This window comes from Setaria viridis, chromosome 1, assembly GCF_005286985.2.
Source record: "Setaria viridis chromosome 1, Setaria_viridis_v4.0, whole genome shotgun sequence".
Classification (NCBI taxonomy): Eukaryota; Viridiplantae; Streptophyta; class Magnoliopsida; order Poales; family Poaceae; genus Setaria; species Setaria viridis.
Window position 1 is genome coordinate 1,447,047 of NC_048263.2, and position 23,742 is coordinate 1,470,788.

The 23,742-nt window shown below is 46.5% G+C and overlaps 3 protein-coding genes and 3 pseudogenes across 3 annotated transcripts; all 6 read left to right on the plus strand.

Annotated features, from left to right (window-relative positions):
- Nucleotides 1-3,136: 3,136 nt before the first annotated feature.
- Nucleotides 3,137-4,079, plus strand: LOC117847046 (uncharacterized). Its single transcript, XM_034728196.2, has one exon. It carries the CDS (start codon nt 3,206-3,208, stop codon nt 3,851-3,853), a length of 648 nt encoding a protein of 215 aa, XP_034584087.1. The 5' UTR covers nt 3,137-3,205; the 3' UTR covers nt 3,854-4,079.
- Nucleotides 4,080-6,427: 2,348 nt separating this feature from the next.
- LOC117847052 (RING-H2 finger protein ATL39-like) lies at nt 6,428-6,919 on the plus strand (annotated as a pseudogene).
- Nucleotides 6,920-7,183: 264 nt separating this feature from the next.
- On the plus strand, nt 7,184-7,690 carry LOC117841524 (UDP-glucosyltransferase UGT13248-like; annotated as a pseudogene).
- Nucleotides 7,691-11,809: 4,119 nt separating this feature from the next.
- LOC140221289 (uncharacterized) lies at nt 11,810-13,242 on the plus strand (annotated as a pseudogene).
- A 5,182-nt stretch (nt 13,243-18,424) lies between these two features.
- Nucleotides 18,425-19,300, plus strand: LOC117847062 (uncharacterized). The gene has a single exon (XM_034728217.2). It carries the CDS (start codon nt 18,595-18,597, stop codon nt 19,144-19,146), a length of 552 nt encoding a protein of 183 aa, XP_034584108.2. The 5' UTR covers nt 18,425-18,594; the 3' UTR covers nt 19,147-19,300.
- A 3,253-nt stretch (nt 19,301-22,553) lies between these two features.
- On the plus strand, nt 22,554-23,597 carry LOC117841520 (uncharacterized). Its single transcript, XM_034721912.2, has one exon. The coding sequence runs from the start codon at nt 22,826-22,828 to the stop codon at nt 23,417-23,419; it is 594 nt and encodes a 197-aa protein (XP_034577803.1). The 5' UTR covers nt 22,554-22,825; the 3' UTR covers nt 23,420-23,597.
- The last annotated feature ends 145 nt before the right edge of the window (nt 23,598-23,742 follow it).

The window sequence follows — 23,742 nt, forward strand, 5'->3', positions numbered from 1 at the left end:
ATGATCCCGTCAGCCATGACGGAGCCATAGTTGGATTTGGATGTGCTGGACGCGTGCATCCAGTACAGGGGGTCGCCGGCGGCCGATGAGTAACGACGGGCCCCGTACAGAGGCAGTTGGCTGCCGACGAGGAAGATGACAAGGGAAGCCACCGTGTAAGCCGCCTTCTGACGGAGAGGGATCTCGCGGCTGGGGCTCTGGACCTCCGGCAAGATTCCCGCCAGTGTCCGAGTCTGATCGCGCAGCTCCAGCCTACGACTTGTCATCGTTTCTATGCTAGATTACTGTGACATGCTGAGAAATCGAGCAACAAACAACGACCTCTCTTTGATGGCTGCTGGCGCAGGACGAGTGAAATTGGTTGGTGGCGGTGAAAGGAGGTTGAATCCGGTGATGCAGCCGGCCAATGGCTGGCGAGCTCCGGCGGGAGATGGACGGCGGCGGGCGGAACCTAGGGCCGTCTGGGGGAAGCTGTTTGGTTGATGGAGTGATTAACGCAAAACGTAAATGGAAATTGGAAAGAGATCACCAGAGGAATCAGCTAGGAATGGAAAGGTCCCATTCATTTCTTGGTTTCCTCGTGTAACGGTATCTGTTACCATGTTGAGGAAATCAAAATGAGCGAGTCCTCATGAGAATGAGCTGCAGGACAACAAATCGGAGGCAAAGCAGTGTCACAGGAACTTGTCAGAACGACCACGACGTGCTCTGCCGTTTCTGATCATCCCTGCTATTGCTCACAATTTGTTCGTGATTTTCTAGACTACAACGACGGACTGGTGTATAGACGAGAATGAAGCTGGAAAGATGAGAGAATGGTACGATTCTATGCAGCGAACGTGGTTCTATTAAACTGTAATTTTGGTGATTGAATAACAATAATATAGTTATTGGGACTAATGGTTTGTCAAGCATGTGCTTTGTAGGTTTTTTAGATCCCAAGTATGCAAACCAAACCATGGCAAGGTCCAAATCATAGTATTTAAGCATCCAAGCTATGGTACGCAAGTGACAGGCTATGGTACGTATCTAGGATTATTCTATGGTATTCAAGCGTTCAAAAAATGATGGTATCTTCGGTGTGCAAGCGGTGGTATTCAACTTAGAAAATTTAGCGGATGTTCCGATGGTCCACCTGAGAAGCGTCGGAGCAACCATCGGACAAATTGGTACAACTGGAAAATCAACTTGAGTTGCAACAAGCACCAGATGATCCGACAGGTGGTTTTTTAGTAGCGTCGGAACAATTCTCGAGAAGGCAGAAAAAGACCTATAGCACCAGATGATCCGACGGTCAGGAGTTGAAAGCATCGGACGAAGCATATTTACTTTGCGAAGTTCCAGAGAGGTTTCGGGAGAAACTCATTCAGCACCGGATGTTCCGACGGTGCATCAGATGAAGCATCGGATGAATTTTGGATGTGTTAGTGAAGAGCTTGGCGCGGGGAGGCCAACGGCTAGTTGCACCGGATGTTCTGATGCATGCCAAAATAGACCATCGAAACATCTGATGGTATACTTTAACTAGCCGTTGGAGCAATGGATCTTTGATGCCTGGACTATTTATACCCCTCCACTCGCCCATTTGAAGTTGCTAGTATATACATGAGTTCATTGGAGATAAAGACCCATCAAGAAAACATCCGAGCCACCAAAAGTGCTTAAGTGATTTATCAAAGGCTTAGCACATGCTTAGAAAAGTGATTCGTGCTAGGACAGGTCTAGAGAAGAGTGAGTGCAAGGTGTGCCTACCTTGTGATTGGTTCAAGGAGTGAATCACAGCTGTACAAGGTGTGCCGGCGCCTTGAAGCCTTGGTAGCTTGCCGGCAAGTCTTCAACCCTCCGGCTTGGTGTGGAACAGCGTCGACGACCGTGTGCGGGGGACGTGGAGACCCCTTTCCTTTGTGGAGAAGCTCCTTAGTGGAGACGACATCAAGGTGACGGGAGAACTTGGCGTGAGTCTTAGTGGCCAAGCCTCTATGGCAAGTTAAGGGGTGTCCCGGAAGAGACTTGGTGACCGGAAAGCAATACTCTTGTGTGAGTGCTTCAACAACGTGGACTAGTGGTGCCTACCAATACCATGAGATAAATCATCGTATCAAGAGTTTGCTTTCCCTCATCCCCTTCTCTTACGTTTTCGCTTTACATTCTTACAACTTGTGTGCCTTTACATTCTTAGTGCAATATCTTGCTAGGATTGGCTCTAGGTTGTACAACTTATTTTGGGATGAGGGTTTCATACTAGATCAACCACAGTTGCACATCTTGATAGTACGATCTAGTTTAAGTTTGATACAAAAGTAGTGAAAGTCATATATTAAGGTTTTAAATTGCTTAATTCACCCCTCCCCTCTTAGACTATGAGCACCGATTTCTTACATTCTCGAATGTGTGGCTCATGGTAATGAAACATCAACAACGTATTCTTTCCGGTGGACAAAACAAACCAAGTTGTTTAAGGCCAAATCTACATCGATTTGATTAGGCTTGCCACTGGGGAAGGCATGTGTAGAACATTATATACCATTAGAAATGGGGAGAGTAGAGTATGGGGAGGGTACAATTTATCTATTGGATATGTATATATATGTAGCACAAAGTTAATTGTCCATTGGATATGGGTGGGATTGGGGAAGGCAAGAAGTGGATAATAATTATTTGAATTTGGGTGCGAGGTGTACACACGGTGGCAGACTTACATTTGATACTTCCTAGGAGAAGTGTAATATCTCCCTTTTCTTTGACTTACATTTGATGCTTCCTAGGAGAAGTGTAATATCTCCCTTTTCTTTTCTTTTTTTTTCCTTCGTTCGCTGCCTCTACGTCGCGCACGTAAAGGGCCGGCCGCCGTGCGATTCCTGTGTGGCCGGCGTCTGGACGCCCTGTTGAGCACGTCACGGCGACGGCGCCGCTCTCAATTCCGCCGTGCGGTGGTCAGTAGGAGTAACACCCTTAATCCATTAACAATTCGTTCAGATAAAGTAACACATGCGTAATATTAAATTCGACCTAAAAAAATTGACCAAATTAAACTGCAGCAGTGACACGCTAAAACCTTGTGCCAAATCCTCAAAGCGGACACTATATAAATTGCCCCGACAACCTTAGTTCATGGCGGCAGGGCACATTGATTAAAGCTAATTAGAAGCAAGAGCAATAAGCTCGAGAACCAGCTTCCTATACGATCTCGCCGATCACCATCACCATGCTCAACCTGTACCCGAGGCACCGGCTCCAGGCGAGCTCCGTCGTCGACGGCGGTGACCAGGACATCGAGGCCGACGGCTACAACCCCTTCTACGGCATCGCCGTCGTGTGCGTGACCATCTTCCTCTTCTGCGTGCTCGCCGCGTCCGTCAGCGTCTGGAAGGCGCTCGCCTACGCCGCCCTGGCCGCGCTGCTGCTCGGCGTCGCCGGCTGCTTCGCGCCCAAGGGGTGGTTCCGCCGGAGCGGGCGGGGCGCGAGCGCGGAGCTGGTGGTCGTCACGGTCACGGCGGCGACCGGCCCCGCGGTGCCGGGTCACGCGTGCGCCCTAGTGAACGCGCCGCCGGCGTTCGCGTTCCAGTGCCCGGTCGAGGCGGGCGGCGGTGGAGGTGAGGCGGCCGCCGCGAGCTGCGTGGTGTGCTCGGTGTGCCTGGAGGACGTGCGCGGCGGCGAGATGGTGCGCCAGGTGCCGGCGTGCAGGCACGTTTTCCACGTGGGGTGCATCGACATGTGGCTGCACTCGCACCGGACGTGCCCGATGTGCCGCTGCGTCGTCTCGCCGCCGGTGGCTAAGGTGACACCGAAAGATGCTGCGGCAGAGGCGGCGCCGGAGTCGTCTGATGATCATCATGAGTTGCCGCCGGTGTAACCAGCTTAGTGTGATTATGTAAACAAATGCCATGTATAAGAGACTAAGAATGCAGCTGTGTGTGCGCAAGGTCTGTGTAGATTAATTAGGTGACACTTGACACGGTGATCGTTGCTCATGTTGTTGAGGCATGGAATTCTTTTGGGAACAGGGAGTGTCATCAACTAGCGAATCCCAACCCATTAGTATTTCAAAGTCGAAAGCATAGCAGGCTGAGACTTTAAAAAAATCCGTCATTTGTTCTCTCTTGACAAATAATTCATTTCTCTGTAAATGTACGATATTACGAACATCGCCATGGTCTCTAATACGACAGTTTGGCCACTACTTATTTTATAATTAAAATGGCGAGTAAAATACACGGATAGTTCCTGAACTTGTCACGAGATGTCATCCATAGCTCTAAACTCTCACAACAAATTTTTAGGTCCCCAACTTGTCTCATATATCATTCGAGTCCTTAAACTCTCAAAACTCTCAAAGTGAATTTTAAGATCCCCTAATCCAGCACCAAGCAACACATGCACGATCACTAGCATAATGTGGTTGTGAAGGTAACGAGCGAGGAGGAAGCATTGCCATCGGCCATATCTAACAAATTTTAATATGTGAAAATATATTTTGAGCGTTTAGAACCTCCGATGAAACCCGAGGACAAGTTTGGACTCTGAGGGTTTATGGATCCAGATAAAACCTTGCGACAAGTTTGAGGATCTGAAAATGTATTTTGAGAGTTTAGGGACCCAGATGACACAACAAGACAAGTTCAGTGACCGCTGATGTATTTTACTCTTAAAATGGCAATAAAAATACCTAAAATACTGCATTAGTTTATTTTTCAAGAGAAATGATCACTGCTAGAATTAAATTAAAGTTAGCGAAGTATGATTGTATTCATTCTAATACATCATACATTTTGGTTCAATTGAAATGACTGAAAAGATGAAATAAGATAGCTAAAGATGATTTTTCACCCCACAGGAGAGATGGATGGTGTGCAACAAAAGTGACGAAGGGAGAGGTGGGGTATCACCAGCCATGTGAGGAGGAGGATATTCGAACATACACGGTGAGGGTGGTTAAAAACTTGTTAGGGGATAGCGCAAAGATGAGCATGGATCCAACGGTAGTCCACCGGAGACATGTATAGGAGCACGTGAGCATGGTGTGAAGTACGCTACCAGATAGGCAATATTATCAAAGACAGCAACTTGAGACATGTATAAGGGTAGGTGGGCATTGTGTGAGGTACGCTACTAGATGGGCAACATTATCTAAGACAGCAAAATAGTGATATCGAGTAGTAGGAGTGAGGGAGAGCAAAATCAAAAAAACAGAACTACTCATTTACGGACAACTGGACGGACCATCCGATCGATGCCCCGACAACCCTGACAGTCTGCCTGGTGCGTTCTCTCACCACGCGCTCCCAGCCCTCGTGGTTCGTGGTGACGTGCAGAAACGTGTAAAACTTTTACAAACAAAATTTATATGAACTTTTGTGAAACAAAACTTTACGAAAAAAAGTTTCACAAAAATTTGGAAAACAAACATTTAGAAAAAAGTTTTGAAGAAATTTTTTTAGAAAACTTTACGAAAGATGTTATGAAAAACAAATAACTGTGAGTAAAATTTAGGAACAAAGATTTGTGGAAACAATATACAAGCAAAATTTAGAGAGAAAAAATTTGAAAAAAAAATCGCCGCCGCCGGCCTCGGCCGCCGCTCCCAGCGAGCAAGCTCGCCGAGGAGGCCCGCGTGCCGCCACTCCCGGCAGGCGAGCTTCCGTCGGCCCAACGCCGGCGCTCCTGGCGGGGGAGCTCGCTGTGGAGGCATGCGCGCCGCCTCCCCCGGCGAGAGAGCTCGCCCCGGCATGCTGCTGCCGCTCCCGGCAGGCGTGCCGCCGCTACCTTGCGGGGAGTTCCCCATTGCCCGGCAAGCTTGCTTGGGTCGCGCACCCATGCCCGCCGCCAACAGCCGCGACGCACTCGTCGCCCGCCATCACCGTGGCCTGGGGACGCCGGCCCCTCTGCCGGATCTGGGGAAAAGGGAACGGATGGTTGGAAGGTGAGGAAAGAGAGAAGAGAATGGGAGGAGAGGAGGGGCAGGAGATGGACAAGACGTGGAACGGTGTATGGTGGTGTCTGGCGTGTGAGGGAGCAGGTGGCAGGCTGTTCGTGTTCGGGGCGTGGGCGCGTGTGGTCGGATCGACCGGTAGTTTCCAGACTACACGGGGGAGCACTTAACATTCCTTCTCGATTGCGTTTCACAAGCGGGTGGCAATGTTATTCCGTTGAGCAGAGATTAGGCTCTTGCTGGCATGTCCGTTGCCGTACTTTTACCCTGCCCGCTGCCCGGCGATGCCTAGCCGGCAAACGCTCACCGTCGCGCGCTCTCTCGTCAGCGTCAACAAAATCATTTACCATTCCCACGACGACAACTCCACGATAAAAAAAAAATTAGCAGACGGCGGGCGCCTGAAACGTGCTTGACCAGAAATATAATGACACGTACGTCAAACAACCACCGTATTTCTCTGCCGCTCATTGATCCACCGGTGAACAACGCGCTGGCGCTGCTCCGATCCTGTCCTGCGCCCTCGCCTCCTCCGTCAGCGTCTGGATGGCGTTCGCGTTCGGCGGCCTTGCCCTGATCGCCTTCGGCGTCGCCGGTTGCCTCGCGGCCAGCGCCGAGAACGAGGCAGCGGGTGCCGCACGGGCGCAGCGCCGGTTCGGGCTGCCCAAGGCCGCGATCCATGCGCTGCCGCGACGTTCGCGTACACGATCAATGGCGGAGAGCGTGGTGATGGGCTGATGGCGGTGGAGACCTCGATCGAGTCCGGGATTCGCTGCGACAAGTGCTCGGCCGGTGCGCCTGGAGGACGTCGAGATGGTGCGGCAGCTGCCGGCGTGCAGGCACCTGTTCCACGTGGAGTGCATCGACATGTGGCTGTACTCGCACCGGACGTGCCCCTGTGTGCATGAGCTGATGGCGCGCATTCGTTTTCCAAACTATGCTGCGTATGCAAAAGGACATATGGTCCCATCCGTGTGTCGATCAAAGTAGGTCAGCGTGGAAAAAAGAGCGAGGCCGCCTATCGAGTGTAAAGATGTAAGCTGTGCTTAATGAAGTTAAAAGGACACCGCAGTGTGGATAGGATTGGAGCTGTGCAGCTGTTCTTGATATTTCCACAAGTCCTAAGATTATTGCTACTAATTTTTTCTTCGACTAATATAATAATCGAGGCCAATTAATCAAACCTTCATCTTCCTATAAATAGCCGTCCAACGTTGTACCGATCCGAGCACCAATTCAGCAAGAATCCCTCACTCCACAGTGTAAGCAGTGACCGATCGAGGCAGCTCTAGCAATGACAGGATCATCAGACCACAGCATCCACATCCTCCTCCTCTCGTACCCTGCCCAAGGCCACATCAACCCGCTCCTCCAGTTCGGCTAGCGGCTCGCTACCCAACGGGGCGTCCGGTGCACCCTGGCGGTGGCCCGCTCTGCCCTCGGATCCGGCACGCCGCAGGCCGGCACAGTCCACGTTGCCGCCTTCTCCGACGGCTGCGACCGTCTCGGCTACGCCGAGGTCGGCGACGTGCAGGCCTACCTGGACGAGCTCCTCCGCTCCGAGGCGGGGCGGGGCCAGCCCGTGCGCGCCGTCGTGTACGACGCGCGTTCCTGCTCGGCGCCTCGTGCGCGGCCTTCTACAGGCAGACCTGCGCGGTGAACGTGGCGTACGCGCACGCGTGGGGCGGCCGGGTGACGCTGCCCGTGCAGGGACGGTGGCCGGAGGGGCTGCCCGGCCTGCGCAAGGGGATGGAACAATAACATCGTGGAGTTCCTCAACAAACTTGAATTAAACTGATAATAATATGCTATCATAAGTACAACATGAGAAAAAAATATGTCATCAAAATATGTTTTAATTGGAGAATTTATATCTGTAATAGTTTGCTATGCGCACTATATTGTTTTAGTTTGTTGTTTATTGATTGTTTGCTCTTCTCTATTACATTCCAAGCTATATGTATCATTCCATTTTCATAAATTGCAAGCAATTCAGTTGTATTGTTCCATGTTCATAAATTTGAAGCAATTATCTCAAAAAAAAAATCATGTTTGATGTGCAACAAGGAATTAGTAGCAGATTCAAACACACAATATCACTCTCTTAGGTCATCATCATTTCTTTATTTTGTGATAATGGTATCTGCATAACGTTATCTTTGTTCTTTTCTTTTGTGCTAGAAGCCATCATCATGTCGATGTTGGTGACAGCAACTCTTTGGAACCTAAATTCCAAGACACTTAATGGTCGAATGTGTATTGAATAAGGAGAGTAGAAGATGTGACGCGCTGTAAACTTATAAGTTAGGGGGGCGGAGTATTGGGTCGTGCGGAATTGTGCAGCTAGAATATATATAGCTTTGTCTGTGTTCCTTCTCTCTGTCGAAGTCTGCATGGTGATCATATATGTCAGATTTTTTTCTATCTGTTTTGTTGCATCCATCTCGATGATCATCCACTTGGATACATAGTGTTCATCTCCAACTTCATCACTACTATTCTTTATAACATCCGTAGAGTAAACTATATCTTGTCTAACACCAAGTATTCTCCTTCCATTTTTGTGGAGTGGGCAGCAATGTTGGCTAATCAATCAAATGGCAACCCATCTACGTCACCTGAGATAAATGAAGAAAGAATAAGTTTCAATGTTTGTATTTGCTCTTGAGTGGACACCTATATTTTTCCATGATATGAATAGATCTATTATTCTATTACAAACTTCAGCCACTTATATTGGAAGTTTATGCATTTTCTACTATAATTTACATCAAAAGATAATTTGGATTGTAACTTTAAACTCTTTTTTAGACAACAATTATTGTACTCTTAAATGCATAAAATAGACAACAAAAGTGACAACAATGCATTGTACTCTTAGATTGTGAAGGGTGAGGATAAAAAAAATTTATTAGCAAATAAAATAGACAACAAAAGTGGCTCTAGTGTAGTGGAGGTATTGGGTTTGATGCCAACACAAAACAATTTTAAGTTTTAATTTCTAATTACTTTTTTGCCACAAAATATATCACAGAAAAAATAATTACTGCCACCAATTACTAAAACTATGGCAATATAATTTTTTATTTCCATGATTATATTGTTGTAATTGTTGCCAATTGTATGTCATTAAAATATTAACAACTATTGTAACAAAATGTAAAAAATATGTGGAAAGTTTTAGACCACACTACTAATTGCAATAGCTGACCACGATTTTAATATTGTTGCTGTATGCATATATTGCGATAATTTTGACATATTGCAAGGCTTTTTGACCATGGCAAAAGCCCAATTTTCTAATAGTGTGGAATCTGTCATTGTATGAGTTTTGAAATTTGATGCTATAGTGCTAAAGGTCACTTTCTTACTCAGTAAAGGCGAGTTAAATTTTTAATTCTTTTGTTCATAAAGTTCGTATAGTATTGATGCTATCCTATGTTAATATTTATATTAGCTACCGTGGGCGTCCTAGAAGGGGGTCGCATAGGGTGACCAAGGCAAGGGTATTTGACCTAGATGGTATGTTGTTTGACCCTAATTTTTTGGAAAGTTGGGTTGAATTGTTCGCTAAGATAGTCGGGCTGAAATGTGCCCCCTGGTAAGGTGAAAGACTTTTACATAATTAAATTTGACCAACTTAAATTCGTACTCCGAAGACCATTAATTAAAGCCTCGGCATGCCATATTTTTCTCATACTTGCATAGAACATCTAGGTATTGTACTCACCCTTCCTCTTTGATCCTTGTCCTCCTGTTGCAGCTCAAATAAGAACAAGAGAAAAGACTTACCTCATGAAGACTTGGAGTTCTAGGCTAGCGTGCCCCGGTAGACTGCTCGTGGAAGATGGTGCCTACACCACAATAGCTGTCGTTGTCATGCAATCTTTTGTGCTAGACCCTCGGATCATTTTGTATTAGGTAATCACTTTGTAATAGATATTGTTCTGTTATTTACTAATGAAGTCACTATATGTATGAACCTTGACCCTAGACATATATAAAGTTAGCATTCAGTTTAACTCTATGTGTATCCAAAACTCCACTTACTTCCAAGTGTAGTTTTGCAAATTTTCCTTTCAATATATGGTAGGCATGGATAACAAGAAGCATGCATAGCAATGTTTACATACCATTTTATGGCAGCAGTGGGTAATTTATGAATAGGTGGAGGAATATTTTGGACTAATTACTTATGAGGTGGGAAATTCACAAAAAAGAAAAAGTGTACTTTAGGTTCATTTTCTCATAATGGTAGTGATGGAAAATTTTAATTTTAATTTTTCTCCAATGTTCCAATGATGGGAAATTAATAAATACTTATAATGGTACTTTGGGTTAATTCCTTTGTAACTTCAGTGATGGATAATTTTGCATTTCCTCTTTTCTCCAATAATGGGAAAGATATAAATATGTAAATAGTATTTTGAGTTGATTTTTCATAGTGGCAGTGTGGATAATTTTTTTTATTTTTCCTCCCATTAACGTGATAATTTCTAAGCCTTAAGAGCAAACATGGATGCTTCTTCTATTGTCCAAATACTATGAGGATTTTGGATCAAGTTTTTACTGATGGCCAAGGTCGATAATTGTACATAAGTATAGGGGTATTTTTGGTTACTGTTTTAAATGGCAGTGGTGAACAATTTTGATTTTTTTTTTTTGCTATTGACATGGTAAGTTCTGGGTGTTTGGAGCTAGCGTGGGTGCTTCTTTTGCAGGCTAGATACTACTAGAACAGATTTCTAGGCTCTAAGAGTGAACATGAAGACTGAATTTGCTGTCAAAGTACTAACATAATAGATGTTTTAGACCTAACGTTATTAAGGAAAACTCACCTTGTATATTTAAAGTAAAGTGTTTATTTTAATAAGTAAACTTGCATTTGTTTGTTTGTCAACCCTAAGGGTCTGATTTGGACGTCCCGCGCCAAGGACGAGGTGCTAAAAAACCATCCCAATGCTACACCGTATTCTCTTCTCCATCGAATTCAACTTATATCAAGCCATTGCCATTTTTGATGTGTCCTTCCCCATGTATCTAAGTAATGTATTTAAGATGTTACCACAAATATCGCTGCCCCTATATATTGTTCAAGTGATATGTCCAAGGTGTTTCCATCTTTATGTAATTCCTCGCCTCAATTCACGTTTAACTTCTTTTCTCGGTGCGCACCTGGGAGGAAGACCAGAGATATGTGATGCGCAAGCCATTGCTGCAGAGAACCTTGACAATAGTGTTTCTTGGCTCCACAGCCCACTCAATTATATTTCTTCCTATATACATGTAGAAATGATTCATACAACGAATATCACATCATTTTTGTTCTGCAAAATTAAACATGCATCCAGCAGAAAAAATGGGAGAAAATATCACCTAACCTTAAACACATAAGTTCAAATCTAAGGTTGCATTGGAAACTGGAAACTATGTCTAAATTTGTCTTCAAAATGTTTCTTATAATATAATCATGTTGTGTTTTTAAAGAAAATAAATATTTGCTAGAATTTGGTAGTCAAATGACTAACTAGGTGCCTAGATTTGGTAATGTTTTTCTAGGTCTATCTTCCTTCCCTTACGATTTGCTGAGAGCGACAACCAACAATCGAATACCGCGCGCAGCTTTCTTTCCTCCACAAACACCTGCCTGCCACAAGCTTCCCGAAAAGGAAAAAGAAAACGCCTGTCACTGGCCCGAAACGGTGGCCCTTGGCGAGTAATCAGAGCCGAAACAGGAAAACCTTGTGCCAAAAACCCCGCGCACACGCTCGCCGTCTGTCTTCACAGTAGCAGTTCCTAATTACAGCAATCAAGCACTATCCTTTTTCCAGATCAATCTCGCGCGCTCTGACTATTTCTTGCCGCGCCCACCGTGCAACCATGGCAAGCGTGCCAGGACGCAGAGGCAGTGGCAGTGGCAGCACGATCATGCTCTCCACAGCGAGCTCGAGCGCAGGAGGTGACGACGACGGCGTCAAGTGCCTAGCCTGCTACGGCGCCGTGGTGGCCTTTGTGTCGCTGCTCCTTTTCTGCGCTCTCGCGGCCACGGCCGGCCTCGTTCAGGCCGGCGCTGTCTCCGGCTTCGCCGTGGTGTTCTTCAGCGTCATCGGCTGCTTGGTGCCCGGAAGCGCCTCGACGAGGGGGCGAGGTGACGATGCCGAGGGCGCATCGGCGCTGCGGCGGGCTGGGTGCGCCTGTCATCAGCTCGTTCGCGTGCGAGTGCGCCGCCAATGCCGAGGGCGGCGGCAAGCCCGGGGGCAACGCGCTGTGCGCGGTGTGCCTGGAGGGCTTGCAGCGTGGCGAGGCGGTGCGGCGGCTGCCGGCTTGCGGGCACCACCACAAGGAGTGCGTCGACATGTGGCTGCGGACGCACACGACGTGCCCACTGTGCCGGTGCGACCTCTTGCCGCTGGCATGCGCTTCAAAAACCGTGACGGCGGCGGCGCGGGTGCTGGGTGATGTGTTGCCGCCGGTGTAGTTTTCCTTCTCTAGATTTCAATGGTGGCTCCAGCAGAACGCATTGTACTGAACATTGTTTGTCTGTTGTGATTTGTAGCATACTCTCTCTGTCCCAAATTGGTATTTACTTTGAGTTTGTTCTAAGTAGTGTTTGCCTAAATGGCCGTTTAAACGGCGTCTAAACAGTGAACGGAGGTTGTAAATGGTACATTAAACGGAAACAAGTTTAAATGGTTAAAAAATGGGATTAAAGGGCTAAACGGTCTAAACATAACGGAATTAAATACCATTATACAGGTTAAACGGCTGTTTAGGGCACGTACAACCCACAGACGGCCCTCGTCTTTTTATTGCCACATCAGCTGAGGAGGTCTACGTGGACAACATTAAATAAAGAAAGAGGGGCTTGCCGTCGCTTCGTTCGTCTACGGTGCCAGCGCGTGCTCCGATGCAAGGAGACGGCTCCGAAGCGCGCTGGAGGACCAGCTTCCGGTCGTCGACGGCGACGGCGGATCGGATGCGCGCGCGCGCTTTTTCCTTCCCGCTGCCGCGTGCAAGTCGTCCCGCCAAGCGGATTCGCGCGTTCCTCCAGTTAAATCTCCGCTCCGCGTCCCGGATCCCGGCCACCCCTTCGCCTCCGCATCCGGGTTCCCCAGCGGCGCCCTCCCAGGTCCCAGCTCGCCGTCCGGCTGCCCCACCGCGCGCGCCGCCGTCCGCGCGCCCCGCCTCCGCCCCCGCCCCCGGCCCCTCCCGCCGCCGCTAACGCCGGCAAGCACCAGGCCAACCCCGCCGACCGCGCCTCCAAGGTAAAGCCCCACACCATGCGCCTGCATTTCGATTTCAATGTGAAATAGATTTTGCCAAATTGACTTCAGATCCACGTGGATGCAGAACTGTTGTTAATCCTTTTGATTTTCAAGGCAAGACTCGAGGGATTAGATTAGCCTAAGCCGTCCATAGAGAAGCAAGCGGCAATGCGGCAGGAAGAGAAGCAGGCGGCGGCTGCGGGGCGAGAGCTCCTCAAGGCGGAGTCGTCTCGGCAGAGGAGAGTGGTGCAGTCGCGGAAGGGACCCATGTCCTCGTCGTCGATTGGGAAGCCCACCGTTGGAGCTGCAGCGGCGCAGATGCGGAAGCCCGTTGGGGGACCTACGGCGGCTCCGGAGCTGGGGAGTATGGGCCTCGCCGCACCTCAGCCAGAGCAGAACGGTGCGGGTGTACCTGGAGCTTCACCGACCTCCTTCGCCGACGGGAGCTGCTTCTTCAATAGCTCTGGCAGCTTCTTCGCCGGCGCCCGTCAAAGCTCCATGCCTCAACCGTGGAGCTTTCCTCAATCTTCTGATCCAGCGACATGGTAAATTACTTCTGAAATTACACCTTTCATTTGAAGCCATACCATCTTTCATTTGAAGCCATACCATCCTAATGTGATCTCCAGTTACTTTTAGCTCTCCTTGCAGCGTTTGTTTGTTTATTTGTGGCAAAGGTACATATATGCTGCCCGGAACTTAAAGAGTGCTACCTAACAGTTGAATGAAATGAATAATCAGGAATAGCAGGACATATGAACTAGTATCATGTTTACTAGCATTCTTTCTTTGTTACCATCCTTTTGCATTTTTTAGTGCAGTTGAAGCCTGCAACATATCAAACATAGGAGTAAGCCATGCTGTCCTGGGAGGCCCAATGAGTTGTACGACAACTGTGACTGGGATGGTGTCTGTTGCTGAATGCCTGCAGCTTGAGACTGGGGCTGTGCCCATGGAGCTACATAATTTGCAGTCGCATGTCGTTGATTTACATTATAAGGCTGTGGATGACTAGCTGTTGAGCCACCTTGATTCAAGGCTGGTGCAGGTGTTATTGGGGTATAGGGTGGTGACAGTGTGACCTGCGAGCGAGCAGAGAGAAATCATCCCTGTGTAATGAGTGCTTGCTACTAGTCAACATTAGTTCAAATTACTTCAAATTGAACTGTTCTGCAGCTTTCACTGCATTTTTTTAGTGCAGTTGAAGCCTGCAACATCTGCATCTTGTGCAATACTAAAGGCGTCGTGAGTATGGCAACACCTGGAGGCTGGAGCTCCCTGCTCTAACGCTGTCAGATTTTTTTTAGTTGTTAGAACTATTACTTCTAATTTTATCTGAGCTGACGGCATCAACTGCATTTTTCTGCTAACACATGGATCATTCAGTGTCAAGAATTCAAGCAATTGAAAGTTTCCCTATGCATGTAAATTTTTGCAGGGATAAAAGTCCTATACCTCCTGGTGGCTTCACAAACTTTATCCAACCTCATATGTCTCAAAATTTTCATTTTGTTGGGGGTCATGCTCAGTTTGCCCCATTCAAGCCGCCGCGCACTATGGAAGATACACCATCAGAAGAAGAAATAGGCACTCCTCTTTCATCAACCAAAAGAAATAAGTATGTGACTGTTGACAGCGGGGATGACTTAGAGTTACCTAGGACTGAGAAGCGAATCCTTTGGACACAAGAAGAAGATGTCAGGCTAGTGAGCTTTTAGTGCATTTTCATGCTAATTTCTATTTTCTCATTCACTGTCTCAATTTCTTTAAGATAAATCTACTTGATAATATTATAGATGAGCTCATGGCTGCACAATTCAACGGACTCAACCATAGGTGATGATAGGAAGAATGAACAATATTGGTATGATGTTGCTGACACCTACAATGAGACAACCCCAAGTCATAGGAGAAGAAATGCTAAGCAAGCGAAGGACCGTTGGCATAAGGTTAATAAGTGGACTGACCTCTTCCATAATGCTTGGTTGAAGGCTCGAAGGGTTTTTACTAGTGGGTATAATGATCAGATGCGGATTGATAAGGCCCATGCTTTCTACGTAGAAGACAACAAAGATCTCAAGCTGGGGCATTTTGTGTTGATGGAGGTATGGTACACTATCCGAAATGAGGCAAAGTGGATATCATATAACAATGGGTTGAAACAAGCACGCAAAAGGAAGAGTTCAGATAAGGATAATGAAGGAGAGAACATGAACCATGTAGATCTGGAGGATATGGAAGAAATCCCAAAATGCCATGGGGCAAAAAAAAGCTAAAAAGGCAGCACTTGAAAAGAAAGCCAAAGGGAAGGATATTGACCAAATAGATCTTGAGGAGTTGAATACATTTGAAAAAATTCAGGCTGATGAACATGCAAACCGGCTGAAGGTATTGGAAGTACAAAAGAAGCTATCATCCGAGAAGGTTGAACAAGCAAAGCTTGCCCACCTAGCAGCAAAGGAGCAAAAGGAGGCAACAGAGGCGCAAAGGGAGGCAAGAAAATTAGAAGTTGAAGCTAGGATGTTTGAGACATATAACCGCCTTCTCGCAATTGATGTAGCATTGATGTCCAATGAAGATAAGTTGGAGCATGCAAATACAATGAAGTGTTTGAAGAAGAAATTATTTTCAGATTACAACTGAGGCAATATGATCTCTGAAGCTATAGTTGTGTTATGTCATTATGTTCTGCACTTTGTGATAGCTATGGACGGGTTGCAATTTACAGAGTATGGACGGGTTGCAATTTTCTGCACTTTGTGATAGCTATGCTCACGAAAGTTAACTTGCAGTGGACGTATGCGTGCCCGAGCATGTCACTATGCGATACAAAGTTGCTGTCTCTTAATCTAGAGGGGACTTAAATGAAACAAAAAGTTACACCACAAAATAGCTACAAAGATGAAATGTACACTTGATCACTATTTTTATGAATGAATTAAATAGCTTGCAGACAGCTAAATAGACGGCTCATTGTACAAGCTGTCTTTTTAGCTGTCTGTGTCTGACATGGCAAATCAAATAGACAGCCGTTGTCTAAACTGTTGTACGTGCCCTTAATACACTATTTAGATGACCACTGTCAATTCCACTTGAATTCTTACTTCCATAAATATATATACTTAAGTTTTTCCATAAATAAATATTTATATTTGGTTTGTTGCATGCATAAATATATGTACTTGGTCTTTTATATGCATAAATGTATATACTTTCTAGAATACTTAATCTTTTATAAGCATGATTATGTATAAATTAGTGATAAAGTGCAAAACTGTTTAGACCATTCAATTCTGCTTAAACACCGTTTAAACCATCTAAACACTAAATAAAGAGTGACCGACTGTTTACGGTTTAGCGTTTAGGATAACACTAGTTCTAAGTCAAATTTATCTAATTTTGACCAAACTTACATAGAACAACATGAAGGGGTCCATCTAATGCTTTGGGCCGTGGTGTTGCTCGGGGTAGAGGAAGGTCTGTGGGGCCACAACATCGCAAGATGCGAGTCCTGGAATGAGGATAGAAGGGAAGGAGGCAGGCAGTGGCAGCAAAAGCAGTGAGCAGCGACGGACCGAGGTGTGGGCGGCGCTTTAGAGAAGAGGTAAAATAGCATAGGAAAATAATATATATATAAGCTATGGTCCGAAGGCCAAGCACACCACATGGTAGGGGTTTTCTAAAAGTGACACACCGGCTTTGTTTTCTGCAAAGTGAATTAAAATCGGAATTTATTGTTCTTTTAGATTAAAATATTTTAAAGTTCAGAGGGCTGGATAAGAAAAATAATGAAGGGACCGTGCTTGATTAGGAAAACTCGCTACTAGAGAGACTCTCGTATATATCGGCTTATTCATGCAAGTCACAAATGAATGTTACGAATAAATCATTTATGCCGGTGTATAATAGAGGCCCACCCAATGCCTGCCATTGGCAGCCATCCCTCCAGCGCCTCCATCAGTTCCCGGCCACAACCCTCATCTCCGAAACTCAAACTCCGAACATTAACTGAAGCTCTCACCGCAGTTGGAAAAGTCACTGCGTTCATTGATTGGACCTAAAATTCAGTGATAAGAATGGGACATCGCGTATTAGAGCATCTCCAGCAATTCCCTAATAAATCTTTCCTAATAACTAGTTGATTGGGATATCCTAATATCTCATTCATTGTTTTTGGAAGAGTTGCTTTTGCAGTTCCCCAATAATTTCATCCTAACCCAACTACCGTTTTGGGAGAGTCACAACTCTCCCTTTATTTTGAAAAAGTTAGGATGAATTATTGGTTTGTTCCAATAATTATTGGGAAAAGGGAAAGATAAAGGGGACCTGCTGGAGCCTGGAGCACTAGTTTTTTACAAACACTCTCAATATAATAGTTGGATTGGGGAAATGGAGACAGCTGGAGATGCTCTTAGCTTTCGTTACTCTTCTTATGTGGGTACATCATTCTTCATAACTTCGTATATGGACTTTGGTCCATGGTGAATGCTGAGATGGATACAGGTCTGCTTCTAAGACGACAACACTCTGAAGATTACAACTGCCAAGAATATAACATTGTCATCGATCAGCAAGTTCTATCCTCCTAATCTGAAATGAGCAAAGCAGCATGATATCATTTCAATAAACTAAAATCACAAAAACTTCACTTGTCACCAGCCACAAGGATAAAATTTGGCAATAGATTTAGAAGCATCATCAAATTCAGCGTCGGCTCGACCTCATGCCCATTTTATGTTGCAAAAGTAATTTGCGGAGCGAGGGAGTAGGTTGGCCTTCAAGCTCTCATTATTCAAGTAATTTGCAGAGCGAGCACGTCAGTAATATGAAAGCAACAGCTAACAGTGATAAACGTTTAACCTGTGCAGACGGATAAACCAGGCAACCTACAGATATAAAAAAAAAGTGGAAAACAAGATCGTGCAGATCTAATGGAAAAAAAAGTTTTTTTTTTTCAAAAAACGTTCACGTATGTATCCATCTTGGAGCTGTAGCTGGCTATTTAGAACCTTGGCTAGAAGGTCTTTCCCAAAAACAAAGGAACCTTTGGCTAGAAGGCATCATGGTAGGCTAGGTCTCAATATCTTATTTCCCTTGTGATTTGCGCCCGCAACAGACAACAGACGAATACCGCCGCACAGCTTATTTCTTTCCTCCACAGACGCCTGCACAGGCCCAAAAATGCGGTCGTTGGCTGGCAATCAGAGTCAGAAAAACCTGAAAACCTCGTGGCCAAACCGGGCGCACGCTCGCAGAGTCGCAGTGGCGGTTCCCAAAGCGATCGAGCACTATCCTTTCCTCAGCGCAGCCCCACACGCTCAAGCCCTATTTCTTGCCGTAGCCACCGTGCAACCATGGCAAGAGACAAACCCTGTCACCCTTAGAGACGACGGCACAATCATGAGCAGTGGCAGCATGACCCTGACGAGTTCGGCCGCAGCCGTTAACGACGACATCGAGTGCCGAGCCTGCTACGGCGTCGTGGTGTCCTGTGTGTCGCTGCTCGTCTTCTGCGTCGTCGCGGCCACGGCCGGCGTGCTCAAGGCCGGTGCCGCCACTTGCTTCGCCATGGTGTTCTTGGGCGTAATCGGCTGGTTCTTGCCCTCCGGCGCCAGGACGAGGATGTCACTACGCGCCAGGGGCGCACGGCGAGATGGCGATGCCGCGGGTGCATCGGCCGGGTGCGCCTGCCAACGCGTTGGCGTGGCGGCGACCGACGTGCCGCCGGCGTTCACGTACGAGTGCCATGACGATGTTGGGAACGGCGGCAAGCCCGGCGGCAGCGCGCTGTGCGCGGTGTGCCTGGAGGACGTGCAGTGCGGCGAGGCGGTGCGGCGGCTGCCCGCGTGCGAGCACCTGTTCCACAAGGAGTGCGTCGACATGTGGCTGCGCTCGCAAACGACGTGCCCGCTGTGCCGACGCGACGTCGTGCAGCTAGCAGGCATGCGCTGAGAAAACCGTGACCGCGGGGGCGGCGCAGTCGTCGCGTGACGTGTTGCCGCCGGTGTTGAGCTTTCCCTTCGCCAGATTTCTAGAGTGGTTTTCCAAAAGAATACATTTGCCCTGCACTTTACGGCGGGCCACATTATCTGCCTGTTGTGATTAGTTCCGGATTTTCTGTATCACATTGAAGTGTTTTATTTCTGTCCAACATACAAACTTTTCCATTCTTCTCTAACCTCAGCAAGCTCCGACGGGATCTTAGGGTTGGGGGTTTCGGGGAGGAAGCTCAGTGTCACGGATCTGGAGGGAGCTTTGGGGCTGCTGGGTAGTGGGCGGTGGCTCGAGGGAGATACGTCGACAGCGAGGGCGCCACACGCCAGGTGGTGGTGGACCCCCATTGCAAGGTGATAGTGGCTGAGGCATCGAGCTTCAATTAGTTAGCGTTGACATAGGTGGTGAGCGACGGCGGAGATGGCATTGCTTATGCCGGTGGTGACATTGGGAACGCCGCTAGAGCCGGGCAGGGATGCAATGTCCCGTGGAGGTGACTGCGCTCGGGCGCTGCCAAAGGACATGCGGGTGTTGGGCCTCTGCAGAGCGCACCAATAAGACAGATGGAAAACGAATAATGGAAAAAGAGACGGATTGATCTGGCACTAGGGACGCTGTTGGAGTCAGGCAGGGATGCGACGTCCCGCAAGGGCAACCACGCTCGAGCGCCACCAAAGGAGCTGCGGCCTATGCGCGTCGGGCCTCTGTCTAGTGAGCGGATGAGACAGATGGGAAAGGGATAATAGGGAAAGAGATGGGAGATGGATTGATCTGGCACTAGGGACGCCGTTGGAGCTGAGAGGGGATGCGGTGCGCTCGGCGCCGCCAAAGGGACTGCAGCCTGCGGGTGTTGGGTCTCTATGTGGCGAGTGGATGAGAAAATGGGAAAATCATAATAGGAAAAAAGATGTATTGATTTGGCACTGGGGACGCCACTGAAGCTGGGTGGGGATGCGGTGTCCTACGAGGACAACCGCGCTCAGGCGCCGCCAAAGAGACTGCGGTCTTGGGGCATTGGGTCTCCATGTAGTGAGTGGATGAAACAACTGGGAAGGGATGATAGGGAAAGTGATGGATTGGATCCAACCATTGATTCGAGATTCTATATGGACAAAAAATGGAGTGCAAGGAGGTTTAACTCTAAGGTGTAGTAAATACTAAATAGCCCTTTTTGTTATATTCTTAATCTGGACATTTTGTGCATATAGGAAATTTGGCACGTGATGAAATGTTGAGATAGATATAGATTTGAAGAGTGGTTTTGTTTGGTGCAATTTGTTTATTCTTATGCGGGTACGTACTCCATCGTTTATATAATAGGAAATTTGGCACGTGATGAATGTTGGGATAGATACAAGTTCACTTCAGAAATGCTCCAGGACTAATGACTACAGCCAAGGATAGTGTAACCGATCATCGTAGAGAAAGCGGCATAATATCATTTCAGTAAACTAAATCATAAAAAAAATCACTTGGTACGAGTCACAAGTTTAGAAGCCTTCCTACTATTTACTAATTTACTAATTGGAGCTTCCTTTTAAAGCCTTCACATGGAGTCACCTAGAAATTCTAAGTGGACACTTAAAAAAAAGAGAAATTTTAGAAATTCTCTCAAAATAGCAAAACATCTAGCCATCAATTCGCTAGGCTCAATCATCATAGCCATTGGATTTATTATATTTTATAAAAAATTACCCACCTATGCTATTACGAAAATAGTCTAAAGTAACCCCTAAATCTACATCTAAATTACCCACCTCTACCATTATATAAAATAAATTAAAGTAACCCCCTAATCTTTATCTAAATTTCCCACATATGCCATTATAAAAAATAATTTAAAATAACCCCTTAAATTTATATCTAGATTTCCCACCACTAACATTATAAAAAATAATTATATCTAAATCACCCACATATGCCAGTATTGAAAATTTGAATCCAAAACTCCTTCATCAAAAATATACCTAGAGGTACATCAATATATGATTTTAAATTATCTATTCTTAAACTATTTATATAGAAAAAAATAATTAAGTTATATACACATGATGTGTTTCACCATTTATAAATATGTAGAGGAAGTGATGAGAGTATAGATTTTTATGTGAAAATATAGCTCAAATTTAGAGTCCATTAAACAAATTCAAGCGCATACCTGCCATGCAAAGTGAAAAAAGATTCTAAATATAGATAAAAATGTTGTAGAGTAATTACTAGCTAAAGTATATCACAATCGGTTGAAGATAATAATTATATATCTATATAAGTATTGTGTTAGAATATTTAATAAATGAGAGAGATCTCAAGGTAAACATTTTGATAGTAAGCCATATACTCTTATTTTCAAAAAATTGGAGACCGCGCATTGATTTTCACAAGACGCACTAGAAAATTATAAAAAAATATATAGGCATCAGTCCTGTAGACTCTAATAATCATAGTGAAAATATTCTAATTTACAGTAACCCAGAATCTTTGTCTAAATTATCCATACATGTCATTATAAAAATATCTTAAAATATCTTTCTAAATTTGTATCTAAAATACAATGTTTGTCATTATTAAAACAACCTAAAATAAGCAACTAAGTTTAATCTAATAATCTGCATGTTCATTATACAAAAATATCCAAAAGTAAACAAATATATGATTGTATAGGAATACTAAGTTCACGTATATATGCATGATGTGTGTCACCGTGTCGACCATTTATACTTGTATGGAAGTAAACGATGAAAAATATTGATTTTCACTATTAAACGCAAAGTACGGAGGTGCGTTATAAGTTGAAAAAGTATGAATCCAGATGACAACTATATAGAGTAATTACCAATTAAAATAAAACAAAACTAGAGTATTGTAAGAATATTAAATAAGTAAAATAATTGTAGATAAATAATTTTGATTATTATCTAGGGAATCTAATTTTAAAATAACTATAATTTTAAAATTATTATTTCGTGCGGGAGCACGGTTTGACGAACCAGTGTAGGCTCGAGCTCATGCCCATTTGAATTTGCAAATAGGTTGATCTTCAAAACCATTCCATTTACAACAGTAATCTGAAAGCAACAGCCAACATTAATAAACCAGGCAGCTTACAAATAGCAAATTAAAATAAAAACCAAGCAACTCGCAGTCGCAGACAACGAAAAAACTGTTTTTTATATATCCATCCCCAAAGTTTTTCCTGTGCAAGAAATGTACTGAATTACTGAGTGCCGAGTCTGCTGTAGTCTTTCAGTCGCTTTCGTTTTTTGACTTGTGGATTCTGAAAGCTTAATCTGAGGCAGCCGAAACAAAAGCTACTTTCCGTCGTGTAATCAACGAGCCATTGACCAATGTGTAAAGATAAGATCAGCTAAAAGCGGCCGGAATCAAAACAAAAAATTCGAATCAAACCACCAAAAACAGCGGCTACCACCAGCTAGCTCGCCAATACCTCGGGCCCAAACCTGCAGCGCTCGTCGCTGTGGATTGGAATTTTGGAGACTGAACGCCGCCGGCTCGCCGCAGAGTCCAAGCACTCACCAGCCGCCTATTTCTTGCCGCCACGACGCCTCGACATGGCAACCTCGTGTCGTGCTGTCGTGACGACACCTCAATTTGGGTGGCTTTACGTTTGCATTCACGGATGCTGAGCCTTCACCGCCGGCGGCCGCCGCCGAGCCCCCACGCCGGCGACGGCTCCCTCGCCTGCTACGGCATCGTCGTCGCCACGGCGTCGCTGCTCCTGTTCACCATCCTCGCAGCCACGGTCAGCATCGTCAAGGCGTGCGCGCTCGCCGGCGCGGCCGGGGTGGTGTTCGGCGCCGCCGGCTGCGTCTCCCGGTGGTGCGGGGTAGGCGGGGCCGGGGCGGCTCCTGCGCTGCCGACGACGGTGGCGCCGGCGGCACGCGCGAGGGCGGCGTGCGGGCTGGTGGACGCGGCGATCGACGCGCTGCCGGCGTTCGCCTACGCGCGCCCTGGCGCGTGCGGCGGGGAGGGCGGCGGCGGCAGCAAGTCCGGGAGGTGCGCGCTGTGCGCCGTGTGCCTGGAGGACGTCGAGGACGGCGAGATGGTGCGGCAGCTGCCGGCGTGCAGGCACCTGTTCCACGTGGGGTGCATCGACATGTGGCTGCACTCGCATGCCACGTGCCCCCTCTGCCGGTGCCAGGTCTCGCCGCAGCAAGTTGGTGGGAAGCTCACGGCGGCAGCAGATGCACCGGATGATGCGCCGCCGGTGTGATCCTACTCAGCGAAGAAGGCCGTGTCATGTGGCGGCTACGATCGTCGATTTTGCATCAATCCTGCAAAGTAATTTTTTTTTTGCGAAAGCAGAAATTTGTGCATAAATGGTGTGTGAATCCATCAAAAGCTTTGTTCACCTGATGCTCGAATAGAAAATGAGTGGGCGATTCTTGTCATGAATTAGTGCCTTTAAATTTGTTCCATGAGGAATCAGTAAACGTTTCTCTCTCTCTCTCTCTCTCACTCACACACACACACACACACACACACACACACACACACGCACGCACGCACGCACGCGCGCGCGCGCGCACACACACA